The 22,695-nt window shown below is 35.8% G+C and overlaps 5 protein-coding genes and 2 non-coding genes across 8 annotated transcripts in view; 5 read left to right on the plus strand and 2 right to left on the minus strand.

Moving 5' to 3' along the window:
* LOC125235092 (poly(A) RNA polymerase, mitochondrial) overlaps positions 1–22,695 on the minus strand; it is a 52,986-nt gene that overhangs the window by 5,696 nt on the left and 24,595 nt on the right. The window contains exons 1-4 of one of the 2 annotated variants that reach the window (XM_048141526.1): positions 2,486–2,599; positions 2,234–2,409; positions 1,825–2,145; positions 1,334–1,462 (exon numbers count right to left, since the gene is read on the minus strand). In XM_048141526.1, the coding sequence (XP_047997483.1) occupies positions 1,334–1,462; positions 1,825–2,145; positions 2,234–2,409; positions 2,486–2,594 (735 nt within the window). In that variant the 5' untranslated portion in view covers positions 2,595–2,599. Of the gene's footprint in view, positions 1–1,333; positions 1,463–1,824; positions 2,146–2,233; positions 2,410–2,485; positions 2,600–22,695 lie in introns of those variants that run through there. The other variant, XM_048141527.1, reaches the window with a different exon arrangement.
* LOC125235098 (ribosome-recycling factor, mitochondrial) lies at positions 3,087–4,024 on the plus strand. Its single transcript, XM_048141532.1, has one exon. The coding sequence runs from the start codon at positions 3,177–3,179 to the stop codon at positions 3,927–3,929; it is 753 nt and encodes a 250-aa protein (XP_047997489.1). The 5' UTR covers positions 3,087–3,176; the 3' UTR covers positions 3,930–4,024.
* On the plus strand, positions 5,604–8,143 carry LOC125235094 (terminal uridylyltransferase Tailor-like). Its single transcript, XM_048141529.1, has 2 exons — positions 5,604–5,990; positions 7,034–8,143. The coding sequence occupies exons 1-2, from the start codon at positions 5,810–5,812 to the stop codon at positions 7,927–7,929; spliced, it is 1,077 nt and encodes a 358-aa protein (XP_047997486.1). The 5' UTR covers positions 5,604–5,809; the 3' UTR covers positions 7,930–8,143.
* LOC125235089 overlaps positions 8,889–22,695 on the plus strand; it is a 241,470-nt gene continuing 227,663 nt past the window's right edge. Inside the window, exons 1-3 of the mRNA XM_048141519.1 lie at positions 8,889–9,350; positions 10,006–10,141; positions 16,434–16,455. Coding sequence (XP_047997476.1) covers positions 8,895–9,350; positions 10,006–10,141; positions 16,434–16,455 — 614 coding nt within the window. The 5' untranslated portion in view covers positions 8,889–8,894. The remainder of the gene's footprint in view (positions 9,351–10,005; positions 10,142–16,433; positions 16,456–22,695) is intronic.
* Trnaf-gaa lies at positions 16,208–16,280 on the plus strand. The gene has a single exon. It is a non-coding gene; the product is annotated as a tRNA-Phe (tRNA).
* Trnat-cgu lies at positions 16,865–16,936 on the plus strand. Its single transcript has one exon. It is a non-coding gene; the product is annotated as a tRNA-Thr (tRNA).
* Positions 19,719–22,539, minus strand: LOC125235091. The gene is made up of 2 exons (XM_048141525.1): positions 21,994–22,539; positions 19,719–21,628 (listed from the first exon to the last, which is right to left on the minus strand). The coding sequence occupies exons 1-2, from the start codon at positions 22,235–22,237 to the stop codon at positions 19,974–19,976; spliced, it is 1,899 nt and encodes a 632-aa protein (XP_047997482.1). The 5' UTR covers positions 22,238–22,539; the 3' UTR covers positions 19,719–19,973.

A 22,695-nucleotide genomic window follows, 5' to 3' on the forward strand; every position in this document is an offset into this window, starting at 1 on the left:
ATCCCTCCAAAATATTGTGTAACCCAATTTATTTTTTCTCCATGATTTGTTTTTCAATTGGAAAGTAGTGTTAAAGACTATGTTTTTAAGATTTTATAACAAGAAAAATAAAAAAATATTAAATTTATATAGATATTGCCTTCTCTCTTACTATTGACAATGTTTAAAAATTTTCAATGTTCCTAAATCGAAAACCATTTACCATTAGTTATACGCCTGTAGATCATAAAAATATATATTTGTTTTTATTTTCGTTTTTTTAGTATAAATTCCTAAAAAAATAGTTTAAAGAGGAAGTGACGTCACATAGCTGATTCAGAGCTGCCACTATAACCAAAAAATCTTCCAGTTGGGATGACACTTGAGTTTGACAGTGACACTTATCACTGTTCGTACCAAAGATATTTTAAAAATTTCATGGCTTACGTCTATGGCTCGTAGTTATTCAATATTGGTTGACAGTGACACTTGACAATCAGACATCGGACTGTTTAAGCTGACTGTTAAAACTTTTTTTAGGAATGATTTTGTCGTTTTCTTAGGTGTATGAAACAACACATGTGACGTCATCTAGTTGATTCTTGACGTTTGTAACTTACGCTCTTTCTGCTCGAAGCAGTAATATAAAGTGATTTTCGCATTAAAATAGCAGTTTTTTGGAAAAATAAAAAAATACGTGTATCTTTTAATATTGAGTTCTTTCGAACCAAACAATAAAAAGTAGTACTCAAAAATATGAAATATTGTCAATTGGCAACACCTTACACAGTGCTAAGTGACAATATGTGTCGCTCAACTTCAAAACTGGGTAAACCCATTCTGCTATAAGGTTGATTATCTTTCAGATCATATTATATTTTTTAAATATTCAACCTTAAAGCAGAATGGATTTACCCAGGTTTGATTGAAGTTAAGCCACACATATACAAACTTAAATAGATAAATACATACTTATATACATAAGAACCAGCTCCTGCCTTTCTTTTTTTGTACCTGATTGTGTCAGGAGGATATTAATGTTTTTATTACATGTGTATGTCTAACACTGATTTAAAGTTTCACGATTATTACACAATTATTTTTAAAATCGGGACTTAATCGCGTATGACTACATTGGAGGTCAGTTTAATGTGTACGCGATTAAGTGTCAATTTTAAAAATAATTATGAGTATGTCTCTTTCACACATTAGCTCTGTCTCAAAGTAATATAGAAAGGCAGTGTAAAGCCCATTTGAAAAATATACATTCAAATCCTTTTGTTTATGCATTTGGTTTATTATATAATTATTATATTTATCTTGTTTGAAAGTAGTTTAACCATATTTTACTCACCATATCAGCAGTGAGCGTATTAGTAAGTACTAGGTCCAAGTCACACCCCATCCGGCCAAACCCATTTACGGACGAGCCAAAAGGATGAACCTCTATGTTTGCATACAAGCTTTTTAACATCACTTCTAGCTGGAATATCAACAATAGCATGTTATACATAAAATTAAATAGAAGTTCCAAGAAAAAAAAAGTTGCATTTTTTTTTTTGGGTAAGATGAACTGAACTATTCCAACAAATTGAAAAGGTAAAATAAACAAATTATGGCTATCATTTGCAGGTCACTGATAAATCACAACAGGATAGCTCTTTTATGTATGGAGCAATGTTTTTGGTGCAATTACACATTTTTATTAGAATTGTACAATTTAAGTAAAAGAAAAAATAGAAAGTAGAAAACTGTCTACTTTTTAAATCTAGTCAATCTGAAAGTGATTTGGAGGAACTGTCATATTGATCCTCATTCACTTTGTCAATAAGACTGAATACATACCTCTCTAGCCACTATAAATCGTAACCGAACACCAAGGTCATTCAATATAGTCCTATCATACAAAAGCTGGATCTGATCAGACACTGTTTGTGCACTCATCAACTCTTGAAACAACACATCTTCACTGAGATCCGAGCTTCCGTCCTTTGTATTGAGAGAACTAAGACACGGTCCTGTCTTCTCCTTTTTACCAGGAGCGGCACGGAACCAGAGGAATGGGGACTGGACGGACATGACGTCAATGTCTTTTTGGTGTGAGCTACAACTTCGTAGTACATCTTTGAGATTGTCTTCTGTACTAAATTCAATAAGCATGAAGTGCTGAAAAAAAAATCATTATTTCATGTCGCAATGCAAAGCTATAACTGTATATGTTTCGGCCTAAAACGTTGATGGCATGGTGTATTACCTCTCCACTAGAGTTCCGATAGTGATGAATTCCCTTGACATCTGCATATTTCGAGCAGTAAGTATGGAGTTCGCTAAAGGACGCCTCTGAGTTCACTTGCACTACAATACTACGCCGTGCCTCAGCTCTTCGTGCCGCCACAACCTCTTCAAAGTTAATAAACTTTCGCGGGACATCTAAAAAAATACACATAACATAACCTTAACGTAACATTCATAACAAAATATTCACACTTCGCGTCGTAGGAGATACCTGAGAGTTTTCTTATGGCTAAACATCTGCACGAGGACACAGATTTTTTAAAATTTCTGTATGAACACAGTCTTCCTGTATTAATAACTGTTTGAAATAACACAGACATTTTAGGAAAAAAATCTAATTGGCCATTTGAACGAAGATCGTTCCGAATGTTATTAGTGAAATGTCAAAGAGTTAATCACTTCAACCTAAAAAAAATAGTGATACGATGATCTGATTAATATTGGATTAGTACTTTAGCACTGTTTTATTTATTAAAATATCTCATTTTCCTGAAAAGTTGATTGTTATACAATAATTCGAATCAAAATGTTGAAAACAAAAAAATTGAGCTTGGTTTTCGAACACTGCTGTCAAACGCGTTTTGTTAGTTAGTCTGATCTGACAAAATTCCCTGGTTTTATGAAATTAAGTACTTGACGAACATTTTTTTACTGAGAACTGTTAAATCTTAATAATCAACCATTGATTTAATCATTCTTAATTACAATAATCCTACCAGAAAAAAAGTACAGTTTGTAATTTTTTCAAAATATCATTTCTGCAAAACGTCACGGACGGCGTTTTGTTCGTTTGTTTTTCCAAAGTACAATTTTGAGGTTAAATAGTCAGTTCTAATATAAATAAATAAAAATAAAAATCTGATTAAAGTAAATAACTGACGGTGCTGAAAATTGAGTATATAATGAACGTGCGAATTCTACAGCGATTGTTTGTGCCCATATATTCAAATTCATTCAAATATTTCCTTAACCTAAATGAAAGAGTTATTACGGCGAACACTTATAATTTTACGGCAATTCGAAATTATGCCAAAGGCAAGGACAAAGGAAAGGATAAGAAAGGTAAAGGAGGCAAGGTGGACATCAACCCGCTTATGATGTCAGAATTAGTTGCTGTTGACAAGCTTAAAGACAGATGTAAAGGAGCTATTGAAAATATGAAAGAGGACTTTACGAAAAACCTGTCACTCCGTTCTACGACCGGTTCCATAGAGTCTCTGCCAGTAAAGTTCGATGGTAAAGAATATGAGCTTCAGGAATTGGCGCAGATAGTAAGGAAAAATCCTAAAACTATAGTAATAAATTTTGCTTCGTTTCCTCAAGCCATCCCCGACGCTCTGAAAGCCATACAATCATCCGGTTTGAATTTGAATCCTCAACAAGATGGTACAACATTGTTTGTGCCAGTGCCGAAAGTGACTAAAGAGCACCGGGAGCAACTAGCCAAGAATGCCAAAGCTCTGTTCATAGAATGTAGAGATGCCATCAAAGATGTCCAAAATGACTTTATTAAAAAAGCCAAAAAGCAGACAGGAGTCTCTGAAGATCTAGTTTTTAATGTTACTAAGCAGATAGCGGCATTGTGTGACACTTTCCATCTTGAAGCTAAAGGTATCTATGATGTCAAGGTGAAAGAGCTACTTGGTGAAAAGTGAAGTGGTTCAAATAAATTTTAATAGCCATATGTTTAACAGTTAAATAAATGAAATTATAGCATTTATCCTTGTAAATAAATAATGTTTCTAAGGTATTTATTTTTGTTTCATTTAGTGGTTGATTTAATAATATACAATTAGAATTATGGTTAGTTGAATACTATGTTCAATATGTGTTTCTTTATTTTAAATGTGAAATATTTTGATGTAGTTATAACATTCATTACTAATTTGGTATGTAATAAATTGTTAATTTTATTTATTTATTTGGATATGAAACAAGCGGTCATACAAACATATTTATACAGTTTCTTCTCTTAATATAGACCTATAGTTTCAAATTTTCATTGTAAGTTGGTTAAAATGTTTTGAAGTGATTACTTAAGCTTTTGCTCATTGCTCCACTGATAATAGCACAGCTCTGATACATGTGAAGAAGGCAAAGAATTTCAATGCTAAGGGTGCAATTACTGACTGCCTCACCTTCAATCACCTAATGTGGTAACCAAATGAAAAGTATGAGGTTGCCAGGCAACTAACATTGTTTTCATGTGGCGACCAACTGTGTAATTGTCGGTTTACCCCTATTATATTTAACAAAAGGCTTTGTGTGTGCTGTAGTCACCTCTGCTACTACTTGTACAAGTTGTACAGCCCATAAAGAAGAAATTTTATTGTCCTATATGTATGCAGTCTAGCCAAGTAGTCATAAGAGTTTCTAATGATTCACGGTTATTTTCATTAGACTTATATTGACCGGGATATAGACCGTGATTACCTTTTTGATTTTTGTCGAGCTCCCGATATTTCGACGCAGTTTTATGCATCATGATCACGGAAAACTGACGAAGGCGGGTAGATGTTAAAGTTGCATAGACAGCGCGCGATCTACCCTCCTTCGCGCGCGTCGGCTGCGTTCACTTTCAGCGTTACCACTGGTCGCATTCACACTCGATGGTCTGTCCAAACACACTACACTCACAGTGTCACTACGTTTGTTCAATTCTGACTTCACCGGTTTTTTACACAAACAAATCACTGGATTCCATACATTAGATAGTTTGAAGCCATCCTCACGATTGAAATTTTTATACTGCGTCGAAATATCGGGAGCTCGAGAAAAATCAAAAAGGTAATCACGGTCTATATCCCGGTCAATATAAGTCCAAGTAGTCATAACCAATCATAACCCACATAAAATAACACTTTTCATTATATCTGTATTTGGTCCATCCCCCAGTCCCCCTACGGGTTTTTAAACCTTTACCTATCGTTTTGTTTCACGCCATAAAAATTGAACCCATTGAATTGAGGTATTCCCGATGAACTACATTATGGGGTTCTTAAAAAAAGGAGTGTACAAGTTTCTAGTGGGTCGGCAACACGCATGTGACACCACCCCTTGAGTTGCAGGCGTCCGTAGGTTACAGTGACCATACCGCTTACCCCGGTACGGGTTACGGGTATACCGCCTTCCATGGTTACCGACGTGGTATTTAAAAAAAAATTGACAACTAAATCGCAGGGAATTTCCGTCACGGTTTATCCGGGGTTACCATGTTCTACACAAAAAATATTTATAGGATAGGATTGAAATGTTATCAATGATGTAATAATACAATCAATCAGCCCATTGTGTTGACAATAAAGATAAAATAGAAAATACACAACGTTGTTAATATCGTTGCCCGCATTTCAGTATTTCGATAGGGCGGGGAATCCCCCGAATTTCTTCAGCTCATAATTGACAATCATACAAGCTGCAAATGACACCAGTCTCGTTTTTCCACCGCCTGCATAAAGACACGTACAGTGTCTTTATTTTTTACCAGCCAGCTAGTGTGAAAACCCCTTTGTAGCACTCTACGCTTACATACAAAATGAGCATAACACATGAGTCATTTAATATACTGGATCCATCGTGGATGCAGCTGGAGGGAACATTTGACGAGCAAGTCGTACAGTTGTTTTACCATGTAACACTTAACAGGGATGAAGTGGAGAAAGAGCTGCTCCGACTGTTCAAGGACGTGGAAAACACGTTGAGGACCTTTTGGCCAGGTAAGCCAGTAGACGTTTTTCGCCAACTGTATGATAAGTGATAATAAATTATATCCTCACTAATAGAAAAATAATTTGAATATGGAACAACCATTTTTTAAATTCCTTTTTTAATAATTTTTATCTACCTACAGTAACTGTTAGGGATGGCATAATATTTAACATTTTAGATTTTAGGCGCAATCACGTTATCAAACGTTACCAAAACGTTACTAAACAAATAATATTTAATAAAACTAAAAAAAAACAAATGTTTTCCTTTTTCAAATTTATGAAAAAACCTGGCATTATTAGATGGACAAATCACACATACAATAGCAATAAGGGTGATGCGCGCCCACGGGGCAACAGTTGCTCGGCGACTTTCGTATTTGTATGAAAACTTGCGTCGCCTCGTGTGCGCACTTTCATACTAGTTGTACTATTATATATTCTGTGATACTAGGCCATGGTCGCGACTTGGTCGCGACAAAAAAGTCGCCGGCAACAGTTGCCCGTGTGCGCGCTCTCTAAGGGCCCCCACAGACGGGAGACAAAACTGTTTTGTCTCCGTCGCTCGGTCTATGGGCTAGTATGAAGGTGCGCACACGAGGCGACGCAACTTTTCATACAAATACGACGGAGACAAAACAGTTTTGTCTCCCGTCTGTGGAGGCCCTAAGAGGGTTCGCCCACATGCTACAAAAGTTGCTCGGCGACTTTTTTGTCGCACGCATGTCTGGGCAAGTGTGAAAGTGTAGGACACACCAGTAGGTAAGTGTGCAAGGGAGTCCTCTAACGTACATTTTAATTCGATAAACATTTAGTATACAAACATTTTTTTGGGAAATCCCCGATGCGGCGTGGAGAGGCAGTGGTGTTGCCAACAATTTCGCCAAATATTTATAAATATGCTGCCATCTTTTTTCAATACAGAAAAAATGGTTTCTTTGCAACGTACCCTATGTAGGGAGTAGTTATAAACTACGCGTACCTACATTAAAAATTTTAGGTAGGTATGTTGTGGAATATTAAACTAAGTCGTCATATCATATTTATTCCAGGATGTGAATTAGTGCCCTACGGATCTCTATACCAAGGCACAGCGTTCAAGACCAGCGATGTGGACTGCTTCGTCCAAATCCCAATCCTGCACAAAACCGACGCAGACACCATCGTATTTACCGCCAGAGACATTCTCCGCCGCCGTTCTGATTTATTTGCACAAATATCTGCCGCATCAAATGTGCCCGTTCCTATTGTTAAATTTTTCCACATGCCAACCAGTAGAGAATGTGATTTGACCTTCGATTGCCCGCCTGGAGTCAGTAACAGTAAACTGTTGTGGTATTTATTCCACTTAGACAAAAAAGCGTTGGATCTAGCAGTTCTTGTAAAATACTGGGCAAAAGTTCACAATTTTACTGGACCGTACCTGCTGAGAACATACGCTTTGCTGCTGATGGTGTTTTTTTACTTACAGCAATTAAGAATGTTACCCACCATATATGCCCTGCAAAGGAATGTCCCTTATGTTTCCTGGAGAGTCTGGAATGTAGCGTTTCAAGAGATCAATTACTCAAATGTCAATCACTCATCCTTGAAACATTTATTGGGGGGCTTCTTTAAGTTCTTCAGCTGTTACGATTTTGAAGAAAACGTAATTTCTCCTTTTGTGGGATGTTCTATTCCGCGGAAACGTTTTAGAAACATTTCTACTATTCCAAAACAATTTTCTTTGTATGAAAGCAATTTGAGACTGAAATTGTGTGAACCATTTAATATAGACAGGCCAATGTGCGTTCAAGATGTTTTTAATCACAGTTCTAATTGTTCTGTTCTTGTATTTGATGAACTAGGGGAAAACATAAAAAAACATTTTAGGTTGGCGGCTAAGTTGTATGATACAGAATCAGATGAAACGTTTCTAAAAGCTATTTTCACAAAGCACTCATATTGAGCCACAGTAGCTTATGAACTGAACGCCAAACGATAAATACCTACGCATTTAATAGGTCTGATATACTTAGGAGATGCTTAGGAGGCAAATTAACAGACGACAAATCGTTATAAACCCTTAAAGCTAGGAACATACTACGCGGACGTCCGCGACCGATCAGTGTGCACGGTCTTCGGGACGTGGCTTCGGCTGACCAAAACATCCAGCGAGCCAGATTTCGATCGGACGCCCGTGCGCTCAAGGCCACGTCCACGACCGACGACCGATGGTTTGCACGGTTAAGTGTATATTCATTGTCTAGATCCGCGTCCGCGGTCGCCCGACAGCGGACGTCCGCGTAGTATGTTCCTAGCTTGATGCAAAGAGCATTGAATCACTACGTTTTAAGGGAGTTAGTATTTATTTAACTTTTAATTATAGTCCTGTTGAATAACATTATATTAATGATTGCATTTACTTAATTAAATCAAATACTATATACTATAATACGTGCAGCTTCTGACGTTTCCCATACATTGGAACGGCAACAATTTTACTAGCGCCATCTAGCGGTACGAGTTGATCAAAGTAGTTGTTCAGACTTTTATTTTAGTAAATTAAAATAGAAAATGCTATTACTTGATCTACTTTAACATTTTTAGACGGAATAAAACAAAAAAATAAGAATATGTGACTTTTTTTAATTTTATACTGTATGAAACTAAACTATTTCGATCAACTCATGCCGCTAGGAGCGCTAGTGTGCATGTTGCCAACTTTGGCACCAAGCTGCACGTATTAACTCGTAGAGTTTACATAGTATTTGATTAAATTAAATTGACTAAAATAAACGTTTAGTTTCTGCTCTGTGTTTTTTTCTTCTCTGTATTTCACGCTTGACAGCACATCTTTCACAATCAGTGCTGTCTGCTGTCACAACAACTTCTGTTTTGAAGTCCATAATAGTGCCATTAGACGCTCTTTTTATGGATTTTAATAAGAACACTAAAGCTAATTACAGTAGAGTAATGTCTCGCGTATTCAACCGATCACGTACTAGTCTAAAATCTAGTTCAAATGTGACACGACACGAAGTACCGTCGTCAGTGCGCGTTGGCGCGAAACCATCTGTTTCGGCCGCGAGTTCTAGTGTTTTTAGTGAACTTCCGACAGTGTTAAACGATTATGTGCCCGAAGTACGTGTAGAAAAAGTAGTTAAAAGGCCGTTAGTAAAGCCTAGAAAGACGTTACAATCTCTGGACCCCGGAAAAGCTAAGTCTCCGGCTAGGCCGTCTCCAGCGCGCGGAAGGGGCAATGTTAGTGATATTCGGGCCCGCAGCTCGGTTCCGGCGGTGTTGAGTAGCAACGGGGATGAATGGTCAGCGTCTCATGTTCGACAATGCTATAGTAGTAGGTCTCATACCAGACTGAAGGAATTAAAGGTGAGAATCTATTGGTTTATGTTAGCTCCTATACGTTACGTAAATGTGAAATCAAACAGGCTTTTTTGGTATCATAAGTTCAGTGAGTAGTTATACAAATATTATTTGTAATCATATTCTTAATTCTTATATTACTTACTTGTCTGCTCTTGTCTTGGAGACTAAAACTCATTTTAGGCTTTTTTCGCAAATGACACATTATAAAACCAATCAAAGGGTTAATAAATAATTTTGCAATCCTTCTTTGTGCTTGTAGGCCATGTACTATGAATATGTACATTTGATGCAATATTTGAGATTTCTAAATATTATTTCGAAATCTCAACATGAAAGTTATTTATTACAATGTTAAGCCAACAATATTGTAATAATTTAAAAATTATTTGGATTAAAGACTGTCCAATGTAACTTAGCAACAACTTCAAATAAAGTAACAGGGAGTTCATTTAAAGATTTCATGGTTTCAACATGACAAACAGTGGCAATATGCTTTGTCATGCTTTGATTTGCTTAGCCCATTAAGTGGCATATATGATTTTTCAGTGTTTGGAATAATGAGGGACATTAAGGCAGCTAGCCACTTGAGGGGTTAGTCAGACTAGAGCACCCCACTAGCAATAAAACTTACAGTTTATTGGCCAATATTTTATTGCAGGATGAAATAAAAGCTTTCCGTCAGACTGACAAGCTGTTAAAGATACGCAGTCATCTTTATAAGAGCTGCGGGGTTGTGCTGGATGATGTTGGAAACGTAGCTCAAGACAAGGCTGTTCAGGCTGTCCCAGAACCAGGTAAATAATTTTTTTTATGTCCATTTTAGTCCGGCCGGCCAGCATGCACCGGGCCCAAGATTGAGTGGCGTGGAGACAACTGAAGAAGTGAAGAGTGTCCGCATTCGTCACGTCCCTCAGCCATGAGGATATGACAAAGAAAAAGAAGAAACAAGTGGCTAAAAATATACAAATTGTGTTTGTAAACATTACACACAGCTAGGCATGTCATGAGGAAATGTCATAGCTCGTCAAATGGCTAATACAGAAGTTCCTGGGCTGTCTCAGCACACTCGTTTTCCATGTCTACATTGGATATTTACTATGCAAACACTTTGCTTCGTGGTGTGCTTTACACTATGTGGTTCCCAAAAAAAACCCTACATAAAAATAATAAACCATATCTACAATTATAAGTTAAGTGCAGAGATGTTAAAAAATAGGTAGTGCAATGTATTTAAATACAAAATGCAAATACTTTGATTTTTTACCTATTTCAAATAAAAATACGAAATAGTTTTACAAAAAGGTATTTGAAATACAAAATGCAAAATAGGTAAAAAAAGTATTTTATTTTATTATTATTTTATTTTATTTTATTTTTGAAAATACTATTTTCAAAATACTTTTATAAAATAAAATACTTTTTTTGACATTTAGATTAAACTTTTAATTTAAAGATGTTTAAAACACAGAATTACCAGAAAGCCCAGAAACCTGGTTCTATAAAAGTATAAAACTAACACGTTAAATAATGAAGCTAAAAATGGACTGTCTCCGTCTCTTTTAATATTATAAAAATCTAATGAAATAAAATACTGCAATATGTAATGAAAAAAAAAAACTAAAATAATAGTAAAATTAATTAACCATATACAGCTATACCCAATTAAGTAATAGAAATGCCTAGTCATTATACGAATAGATATCGACTTTCCCCGATATTTCGATGTACGCGGTCAGGTTGCTGTGGGATCTTGCAAGAAATAGTATTCCATTGGTCGAACTTCTATTATTATAGGAAGTACCACTATGTTGGCAGCACTGAAAATAAGAGTGCTTTTCCGTGGTGCTTTTGTAAAACATTAAATTCAACACTTCCAAACGTGCATGTAAAGTGTTCAAAGTCGGGATGTATTGTAAGTTTGTATACGCGATATAATCAGTTTCCATAGTTTTATTTCATGACATGAATACATATAAATCAAAATATAGGTTTAAAGAATCTTTATTACTCATAAGAATTTTACAATTCACTTAAATGAGTACTATATACAAATAATTTATCTTGACGATTACAAATGTTTAATTTGTTATAACATTAAAGTGCAAATTTATAATCTAAACTTAAAACTAAATAGACATTTGCGTTTATAATTGCGGGTACATAGAGATTTTATTTCGCCCGCGGCACTTCTTAGTCAGTTACCATGCGCAGAATCATTATGCTTCGCGAGCGCAGGCGCGAGCTCTCAGATAACCAGAGCCGCAGGACGCGGATGCGTTACGATTACGCCAATCGGGAATATGGTAAATGCGAACACAGGCGCGCGCCCGCGCTCCGCAAGCGATCAGAATATTACTATAGCGATAACAACTAAGTCAAAACACAGCTAAAAACAGCGGATGCACTTATAAATAAACATGCTGTATTCTGTAATTATATGTTTGCATTATATGTTTCAGTGCATATTTTAAATCATAATTTAAAATAAGCTATTTTAGTCAATAGCCCACTTTTCAATATTTTATTAATATTGAGGCATAGTTATTAAATTATATATATAGATTATAGTAATTAATATTATCGAGCCGTTTAACATTTATAATTTGACATTTTAATTATTGTACATTTATGTTATTACTTATGTATTTGTAGTAGTTAGATTATTATGTTTATTTTTTTGTATTAAAGCTATTTAAGACATGCTGCTTAAGTAATTTTTTAAAAGTTGTATTAGATGTAGCATTCTTTATGGTATCCGGTAGCTTATTATATAAATTGGCACCTTCATAGAGTAAGCTATTTTTTCCGTAATTAGTGCGGGGGGTCCGGAGTATTAGGTTGTTAGCGTTTCTTAATTTCATTTTTTGGACATTGTGTTTCTTAGTAAATGTTATTTGTATATGAAGGTCCTTACGCATAATTTTACGAATTAGAAGACAAGTGTAATATATATAGGTCTGAGTGATATTCATTATTTTGGTCTCTTTATAGATTTGAGATGTAGGTGTTAAATGGTTGTATTTAAATAGAACTTTTACTAACTTGTTTTGTGACCTCTGTATACTGTTTATATATGTAGCTGCAGCTGAGCCCCATATTTCGATAAGGTAGTCTATATGGGGTTTTACCAGAGAGTTATAGATTGTATAGCAAATTTGTTTCGGAAGACATCGGGCTATGCCACGTAAAGCTCCAGTCAGTGAGGTTATTTTAGTTCGAATTTTTTCAACGTGGGTTTTCCAAGTAAGTTGCTTATCAAGTATAAGGCCCAAGTATTTTTCATGGTCAACTCTATTTATGCTTTGGTTGTTTATCTTTAAGGTTTCGCTAAATTGTAGTTTCTTGTTTTTAGGAGCAAATATTATATAATTTGTTTTGTTAACATTAATGGTAAGTAGATTCGTTTGGAACCAGCTATTTAATGTATTTAAATCAGACTGTGCTTCGTTAATCAAATCCTGAATAGAATGGCCAAAATAGAAAAGACTGGTGTCGTCAGCATATAAGGTTATATCACCCCTAAGGCCAATTTCGTGAATGTTGTTTATGTATACAAGGAAAAGCAATGGTCCTAAAATTGACCCTTGAGGGACGCCACATGTTACTGGTAAGGGTTTGCTTTCACTCTGACCAATTTTTACTATTTGTTTCCGATTTGAGAGGTAAGACTCGAACATTTTATAGGCGGTGCCTTTGACACCTATGTCTGCCAGTTTTTGGAGGAGTATTTTATGGCTAACGGTGTCAAAGGCTTTTTTTAAATCAATAAAAATCCCTAGCGCTACTTTCTTTTGGTCTATTGCAACCTTAATCTTTGTGACTAAATCTACCGTTGCTGTAAGAGTGTTTGATTGAGGCCGGAAACCGTACTGTTTATCATACAGGAAATTTATTGACTTAAGGTAACTTTCAAAACGGCATCGAATTATAGTCTCCATAACTTTAGATGGAATGGGCAGCACCGAAATTGGTCTATAGTTTCCAGGGTCTACTTTAGTACCGGATTTATGTATGGGTGTTACTTTAGCGACCTTGAGACTATCAGGAAAGGTGCCAAGTTTTAAGCATTTATTGAGGCAACCTGCTAACTCATTAACAATATGGCTTTGTATACATTTTATAGCTTTAGTAGTAACTCCGTCTAGTCCCGAACTAGTGTTAGTATTAAGTTTATTTATAGTTTTATTTATTTCAGTGATCGTAACTGGCCCGAATTCACAGAGCTCATTATTAGGTGTAAGAGATTTTGAAGTATAAATCTGATCTTCGTTATTCGTTATTTTGTTAGCTAATACTTTTCCTATAGTAGAGAAATATCTCATAAATATAATAAAACGGAGGTTTACGTACCTACCTCGTACAATTAACATACGAAGAATACGTGCTAGGTACCATCTATCTTACGTCAAAAAAAGTGACAAAAAGCATTTTGTATTTTGAAGTGGTAGGAAATGCAAAATACGTGTACTAAAAACCGGCCAAGAGCGTGTCGGGTCACGCTCAGTGTAGGGTTCCGTAGTTTTCCGTATTTTTCTCAAAAACTACTGAACCTATCAAGTTCAAAATAATTTTCCTAGAAAGTTTTTATAAAGTTCTACTATTGTGATTTTTTTCATATTTTTTGAACGTAGGGTTCAAAAGTTAGAGGGGGGGGGACGCACTTTTTTTTCCTTTACAAGCGATTATTTCCGAAACTATTAATGTTATCAAAAAATGATCTTAGTAAACCCTTTTTCATTTTTAAATACCTATCCAACAATATATCACACGTTGGGGTTGGAATGAAAAAAAATCTCAGCCCCCACTTTACATGTAGGGGGGGTACCCTAATAAAACATTTTTTTTAATTTTTTATTTTTGCACTTTGTTGGCGTGATTGATATACATATTGGTACCAAATTTCAGCTTTCTAGTGCTTACGGTTACTGAGATTATCCGCGGACGGACGGACGGACGGACGGACGGACGGACGGACGGACGGACGGACGGACGGACGGACGGACGGACGGACAGACAGACATGGCGAAACTATAAGGGTTCCTAGTTGACTACGGAACCCTAAAAAGTACTTCAAATAAAATACAAAATAGTTTTCGATAAAAGTATTTAAAATACTAAATACAAAATAGGTATTTTGTATTTCTATTTGAAATGCTTTTATTTCAAATAGTTAACGTCTCTGGTTAAGTGTGACACTTTGACAAAAAAGTGAAGAATTCAGAAAGTGGCTACCTACTCAAATCAACAAAATAAAAAAAAAAACTGGATGGATGACCCATCAGCCATATTACAACTTTTTAATTGGTACTTTTTTTGTGAGACTATATTAATATATTATATTTTCAACATGGAATATATTTATCTCTCTAGCATTTATAGAATTGTTTTATTTATTAATATTAATTATTTAAGGAGCACAGTCAGCCAAGAAAGTGATTTACCACTTTTCAACCTTATGTGTTTGAAATAGAGTTGAAAAGTGGTAAACCACTGTCTTGGCTGACTGTACAACAGGTCACATAACATAAACAATGAACATTAAAAATAAAAACAAAGAGCTAATTACAGTGTCAATGTAGGAAGAACTATTTAACTTTATTACTTTACTGCTAAATCTTACGAATTCTTAGAATCATACCTCAAGTTTTTAGCGCCACCTATTAAATACTATCATAACTACACTGATGATGCCTACAAATTTATTTCTTCAAAATGTGTACTGAAGTGATATCATGATATTAAAATAAAGGAGCATGTTATTATAAAAACACGCAAAAATATTTGGGGAAAATATGATTTTGGCCACTTCCAGGCTGCGAAACTGCGCCGTCTAGTTTTAAGCCTAAAGGGCCATACATTTCTACGCTTTTTAGGGTTCCGTAGCCAACTAGGAACCCTTATAGTTTCGCCATGTCTGTCTGTCCGTCCGTCTGTCCGTCCGTCCGTCCGTCCGTCCGTCCGTCCGTCCGTCCGTCCGTCCGTCCGTCCGTCCGTCCGTCCGTCCGCGGATAATCTCAGTAACCGTTAGCACTAGAAAGCTGAAATTTGGTACCAATATGTATATCAATCACGCCAACAAAGTGCAAAAATAAAAAATGGAAAAAAATGTTTTATTAGGGTACCCCCCTACATGTAAAGGGGGGGCTGATATTTTTTTTCATTCCAACCCCAACGTGTGATATATTGTTGGATAGGTATTCAAAAATGAATAAGGGTTTGCTAAGATTGTTTTTTGATAATATTAATATTTTCGGAAATAATCGCTCCTAAAGGAAAAAAAAGTGCGTCCCCCCCCCTCTAACTTTTGAACCATATGTTTAAAAAATATGAAAAAAATCACAAAAGCAGAACTTTATAAATACTTTCTAGAAAAATTGTTTTGAACTTGATAGGTTCAGTAGTTTTTGAGAAAAATACGGAAAACTCCGGAACCCTACACTGAGCGTGGCCCGACACGCTCTTGGCCGGTTTTTTGTATGGGCTTTGTCTGTCCCGGTGTTATCATCCTTGCTGCTAAATTAATAAAAGTATGTTACATTACATTACACTCGAAAAACATCCATTAGTCAATCCACTGTAAAAAAAAACTTTCAAAGCCATTAGTACTACTGGCTCACTACATGTCGCGGCAGTTCCACCAGTAACAGATAGATGGCGCCTCTAGTATCATTGTTGAGTGGTTTGTATAAAACATCGATTTTGCTACGCATTTCAATGTTACTGACTATTAACGAATTATTTTTATAGTTTTAATGGGTGTTTTAACTTGTGGTAAACATAATTTAATTAAAATTCTATGAAAGTCTTGGCAAACATACGATTGTGGATTCTGATCGTAATTTCCGGCCACTCACCAACTGGCCGAAATAGCTCAGTTGGGAGAGCGTTAGACTGAAGATCTAAAGGTCCCTGGTTCGATCCCGGGTTTCGGCAATCTTTTTGCATTCTTTAAAAATTTTCTTGGTTTGTTATTTTTATCGCATAGTTAATTCAGGATAATGTTTATTTTATTGATCTTCCTTATTCAGGATCAGGATATTGTTTATTTTATTGATCTTCCTGAATATTTATTTATTTTTGTTTCAGAAAAGGAAATCATGTCTTCAAGGTAAGTTTACTCACGGCTGTATCGACGTCCCGTCTTCATAATGTTAGTAGCAAATCACACTAAAGGTAGAACTGTTTTTTTTAGCTAATATTACTATGTATTTCGTACGATTAGAATAAAGACGGGCGCGAATTGATTCTTCAATAGTGAACTACAAAAACGACAAAATGAACTTTATGTCGTTCGAGGAAAATTCAAATTTCATTCACGAACTTGTATTTTTTTCTTATATTGAAAATAAATCAGCGCAGACAATATAAAATGAATAGATGAGACATTATTTTCTAAAAAATTCTTTTATTACGTCGTTTTTGGTAAAAAGTAGCATTGGCACTCTGAATTATTAGGCGTTGAACGTTATCGGATGAGCTTATAGAATGTGACCGTGTATTTGGCGACGCTTCTCATCGCCTCTTTAGCTCAGTGGTAGAGCACTGGTCTCGTAAACCAGGGGTCGTGAGTTCAATCCTCACAGGAGGCATCATGGAATAATCTTTTTGCTTTTTTATTGTGATTAATTTGCTATAATATTTTGTTAAAAAAAAGGTTTATTTTGATATTTATTAATTTTTAGTGCGGGATTTTGTTTTTTCCTTCATGCAATGATCTTGTTGTTTGAATTCACCAATTGTTTTAATTCCTTATATTTTATTGAAGAGAGTTAAAGTAGTATTGAACGAAACTGCCGAAAACGGAAAGAACTGTATGGATGGTTCTTTTTTTCATGATAGGCAGCAAACGTGTAGGCGATTTCATAATTCCTTATACAATTACCCTATTTGATGACAACATTAGATTGTTTTTGTCGACGATTATTATTTGGCGTGTTTATTTTTTATTTTACCGTAGCTAGTTGAATAAGGCTTAAATACCAGGGTTTTTTGACTTCTTTTTCTAATTTTGTATTACCTCTATCGGCTCTATCCAAAACGATGAAACGAAAACCTAAAACGTATATAAGTAATATAAACTATGTGAGTTCGCGCAAGTCTCAACGTTCCACATCGAGATTTTTTTAAATTCATTCATTACATGTACAATGTACATGTTGTACACTTATCTCTCTGTTTACCTGTTTGGAACCGGCCCCACAGGGTATTAACACTATTAACTGTACGCACTACCGTTACTTTACCTGAACCAGTCCGTTACTTTGGGCAGGGACAATTATAGTTTATATTCAGCGTTACGCCAAACAGTATGTTTTTTAACGATTAAAAAACCGGCCAAGAGCGTGTCGGGCCACGCTCAGTGTAGGGTTCCGTAGTTTTCCGTATTTTTCTCAAAAACTACTGAACCTATCAAGTTCAAAATAATTTTCCTAGAAAGTCTTTATAAAGTTCTACTATTTTGATTTTTTTCATATTTTTTAAACTTATGGTTCAAAAGTTAGAGGGGGGGGGACGCACTTTTTTTTCCTTTAGGAGCGATTATTTCCGAAAATATTAATATTATCAAAAAACTATCTTAGTAAACCCTTATTCATTTTTTAATACCTATCCAACAATATATCACACATTGGGGTTGGAATGAAAAAAAATATCAGCCCCCACTTTACATGTAGGGGGGGTACCCTAATAAATCATTTCTTTCCAATTTTTATTTTAGCACTTTGTTGGCGTGATTGATATACATATTGGTACCAAATTTCAGCTTTCTAGTGCTAACGGTTACTGAGATTATCCGCGGACGGACGGACGGACGGACGGACGGACAGACAGACATGGCGAAACTATAAGGGTTCCTAGGTGACTACGGAACCCTAAAAAATAACTCGTTTCTTTCTTTTTCCCAATTGTATCGTAATGTACTATTATGTAAATATGTATGGATGTAAATAGGCTAACCGCTCAGACTGCTCAGACCAGGGGCGGCTCACTCCGCGATTCTATCGCCTTGCTACAAGTACATGCCGGCGGCCGCGTGGCGCGCGTTCTCAACGGAACGCACGTTCGCACTTTCTATTGTTATATTTTAGTACAGATGGTGTTTTTTTTACGCACTAGTGCAAGTTGTTCATTATACGTCAGGTCGAAACTTCGGAGGGACCTGTACTGAAAAACGTCGTACGATAAACGTGCGAAGAGGCACGCACTTGTATCAATTTCAATCTTGTATCAATCTCATTCCGTTGCGAGTTTTTTTTAAGGTTCATATGCGATGTCCGCGTGTGGAATGGCTAACAATGCTAAGTTAAATAGACACCATGAATAAAATATGTACCATAGGACATTCTTACATAGATCTACTATTGATTAAGTCCCACGGAAAAGTTCAATAAGGCTTGTGATGTTGGAACTTAAACCAAAATACTGTATATATACCTAGAAAGTACCCAAGACTTAAATATAATAGTATAAAATTTTATCTGAGTAATTAATTCGTTTTAATCCATAGGCAACCCTATCATCCGACGCTGCGCACGTGCGGCTGGATTCTTTGTAAAAAAATTGTAGGCATTTAAAAGGCGGCATTTCGTGAACATCATAGCAGTGGGCCTTCTGTACTTGTACTATTATATATTCTGTGCTCAGACATAAAAAATTGCCAAGTCTCTGGGACCGTAACCTATGGACGCTTGTAACTCCAGACTCCAGAATATTAATCTCTGAAGCGACTCTTTAGAAATTACGAAATCTGTACAATCCTTTTTGAAGAACCCCATCACTAGTATATAATTAATTCCATTATTAATGAATTGAATAAAAGAAAATAGTGAAGGAATATCAAAGATGTTTAAGCCAGAACGGGCCCTGACACAATATAAATATTAACATCAGTATTTTTGATTTAAACAAAAGTAGAAAGGTAGACCGGAGCTAAATCAGTCAAACACTAAAGCACCATACTATAGTAGAACTCGAACTCGACAGTAGGTAGGGTAGGTGTAGGTACATTAACGGTCTGAGTTGGTTAAAAATACTCTGACACAATCAAAATTTTAAGACCAGTATTTTGATTTAAGTCTTAAAATTCATAATCTTAAAAAATCATAATCTTATGAAATCAGATCGAGTGCACGGATTTACGTACAATTTCGCAACTTACACGTACGTACACACAGTCTTATTTTTTAAGATTATTATTTTTTTCGGATTGATCTGACATATTACGAATAATCAGAATTTTAAGAATGTGTGTGGCAAGACTGGCAAGGCACTCGATCTGATTTCATAAGATTATGATTTTTTAAGTTTATGAATTTTACGACTGTGTTGCCGGCCTTAGAAGTAATTCTTTTAGATAATATCAGGGTTCGAAATTATCAAGATAATAACGACCCGTGATAATTATCGGATAATTATCCGATAATTATCCGATAATTATCGGATAATTATCGATTATTATCACCAGTATTAAAAGATCATTTGTAAAATTGTTTCAGAAGAAATATCAGTGGTTTATTGTTTAAAAACAAAAAATTGTTAATTTTTCTTACATAACATACTACACAAATCAACACTAATAATTAACAGTAGATTTAATGAAAATCTGTGTTCGTCAGATTTGAACATAAATTACTTGACCAAAGAAGCCAAAGGAATATCTTCATCCGATGGTGATTCTATTTCCATTGGCATTGTCGTTGCTACAGCTTCAGTAGAACTTATTTGTTCCTCTAAAATCCAACTAAGATCTTGCTTCTTGGTTTTATCCTCTTGGTTATAATATTTAAACAAGAATACCAGCTTTGCAGCCTTTTCATTGCCCAGTCTGTTTCTTAGCTTTGACTGCACTAGCCCAAATGATGAAAAACATCTCTCTAATGGTGCAGTTGAAGCTATTGCGGTTAATAACTGTTCACAAAACTTTACGAACTTTTCTTTTTGTGGCCATCTCTCTTCATCTTCTAGAGTCACGGAAGTCCACCACAAAATAGGGCAGGTGTTCTTGAACGTTTCGCCAAACATGAATTTGGGAAAAGGGTAAGCTTTTGCTGTTAGTGCCATTATGAAAGGAGCAAAGTTTTCATCAACTTCTCCAGCAGTTATGAAGTTATACGCTTGTTTTTTCTGTTCATTGTTTAGGTTTCGACCAAGGAACCTATGATCTACCATATTTGCAGCGTAATGTAAGCCTTGCAGTGCCATTGCTCTACGACTCAAAAAGATTTTCTTTGTTTTTGCATTTTGGTATGCACTGTTACCCAACAGGTCAAACTCGAGTTTATTCCATATTTCAACAGCTATAGCTATTGTGGTAGTATTACGTTGCATCCTGTCGAGAGCTGTTGCAATGGGTGACAATGTTTTAAGGAAATCTACAGCATTCATTGTAATCTGACAGTCATTCACAATTTTTATAACCTCCCTATCGATTTTGTCTTTATGGTCTTGGCTAACTTGAACTAAAATTCCTCTGTTATCCAGATACGAGCGAATAGCGTCGTTCATCGTGTTCCAACGTACTTCTAGAGGGAGGACTAACTTTTTACCACCTGCTTGTTTGTATAGAGCTGCTGGAATGTGATGGTTGCGAAAGTATTTTATTACTTTCATTATCGATGCGGTAACGGCAGGGATCTCCAAATCTTTAGCCAGTAGATTTAAGATGTGAGCTGAACATCCATATTGTATTATGTCCACGTCTTCAGTTTTCTCAAGATGACTCCGCATTAATCGCTCATTAGCAGCACTGTCTGTGACAAAACTTCTAACAGTAACGCCTAATTCCTGCTTAGCTTTAGCGATTGATTTTAGTGCGATGTCCTTCAAATTAAGAGCTGTGTGTGGATTTTCTTTTGTATCCGCACAATCAACAAAAATTGAGTCGCCTTGAGCAGTAACAATGTTGCTGCAAACCAGAGGTTCAGTATGAACATTGCTCCAGCCATCCTGAGACATGCAAACTGTTTGATTCGTAAGTTTTTCTTTACATATAGTCATTGTCTCAGCATAATTTTTTTCTAATATGGGATTGCCTATTTCATATGCTGATGGAGGTCTATACCCAGGACGTAAAAGGGCGCATAATTTTTTAAACTCTTCGTGTTCAACATGATTGAATGGAGTGTTAGTCGCGTAAAAGTATTTTCCGACCTGCATATCAATTTTTTGCTTATATTCCTTGGTTGTTGTTATGACTTCGGAATTTTTAAGACATAGTATTTTCGATTGTGTAGATAACTGCTTTCGGCTACTTCCAGTTTCTTCACTAGCTTCTATTGTTTTGCCTAAACAAAAAAAAAACTAATTTATTTAGGTATTCTTAAAAAAAAACTGAGGTTGAGGTTACTTAGAGACAGTTATTTCACATAATCACGCGACCCGTCGCGCGTACAAGTCTTATTACTCTTATCACTCTTATTAGCGATACAAAATACAAATTTATTTAGGTACTAGAATTTGAAATTGCCGCGCGGAGTCGCGCTGCTGCTGCTTGAAACTACTGGCCTCTTATTGCGTCTGCGTGTGAGCTTTGAACTGACTTAATAAACTGATCTTTGTTCTCGTTCTCGTGTATCAACAATTTGAGATTAATTATTATAATTTATGATTGTAAATATAACTGTTCATAAAGAAACATGAAATGCCAAACCTGTGTTTTGCCCAGTCAGATGTGACTGAGACTGAACTGAACTGGAACTGGTTGATGGCAATGATGGCTGTGGATCTGGTTCTGCTATGTGTACTTGCGGCTGACATACTTTTACGTGAGATTTCATTCTATTTAGTATTCCTTGCATCTCTTTGTCACATTTTTTGCACCGAGCCCATAACCCAGTATTTTTTGTCTTCGTGCAACTAAAGAATGACCACACTGGATCTTTCTCGCGCGGCATTGTTCAAATTCAACACACTAAACAATATTTAACTTAATAAACCAATGACATTCGAGTTCACTTGACTTTACATAACACCAACTGACATTTTTTGTGAATTGGGGGAATCCCCGTGTCGCGGCTAGACGTGCGTTCGGATAGACGCAACAAGCGCAGAAATACACGTTTGGATACTTAGAATATAGTTTATTTCACAGACGCAATTTTTTGTTATTATCAATTGATAATTATCCACCTGTTATTATCACGATAATTATCGTGATAATTATCGTGATAATTATCGTTGATAATTATCCTTTCGAACCCTGGATAATATTTACACTGTGATTGCACAAAACAACAGTAGCGAGATTAATGGCGTCTGGCGTCATTTCCGTTTCCCGCTGGCACGCGTCCAGCGTGGCGAATTCGACTTATTTAATTATAACATGTCACATGGCGTATGCTCGCGATGTTTG

The sequence above is a fragment of the Leguminivora glycinivorella genome, chromosome 17 (assembly GCF_023078275.1).
Source record: "Leguminivora glycinivorella isolate SPB_JAAS2020 chromosome 17, LegGlyc_1.1, whole genome shotgun sequence".
Taxonomy (NCBI): domain Eukaryota; kingdom Metazoa; phylum Arthropoda; class Insecta; order Lepidoptera; family Tortricidae; genus Leguminivora; species Leguminivora glycinivorella.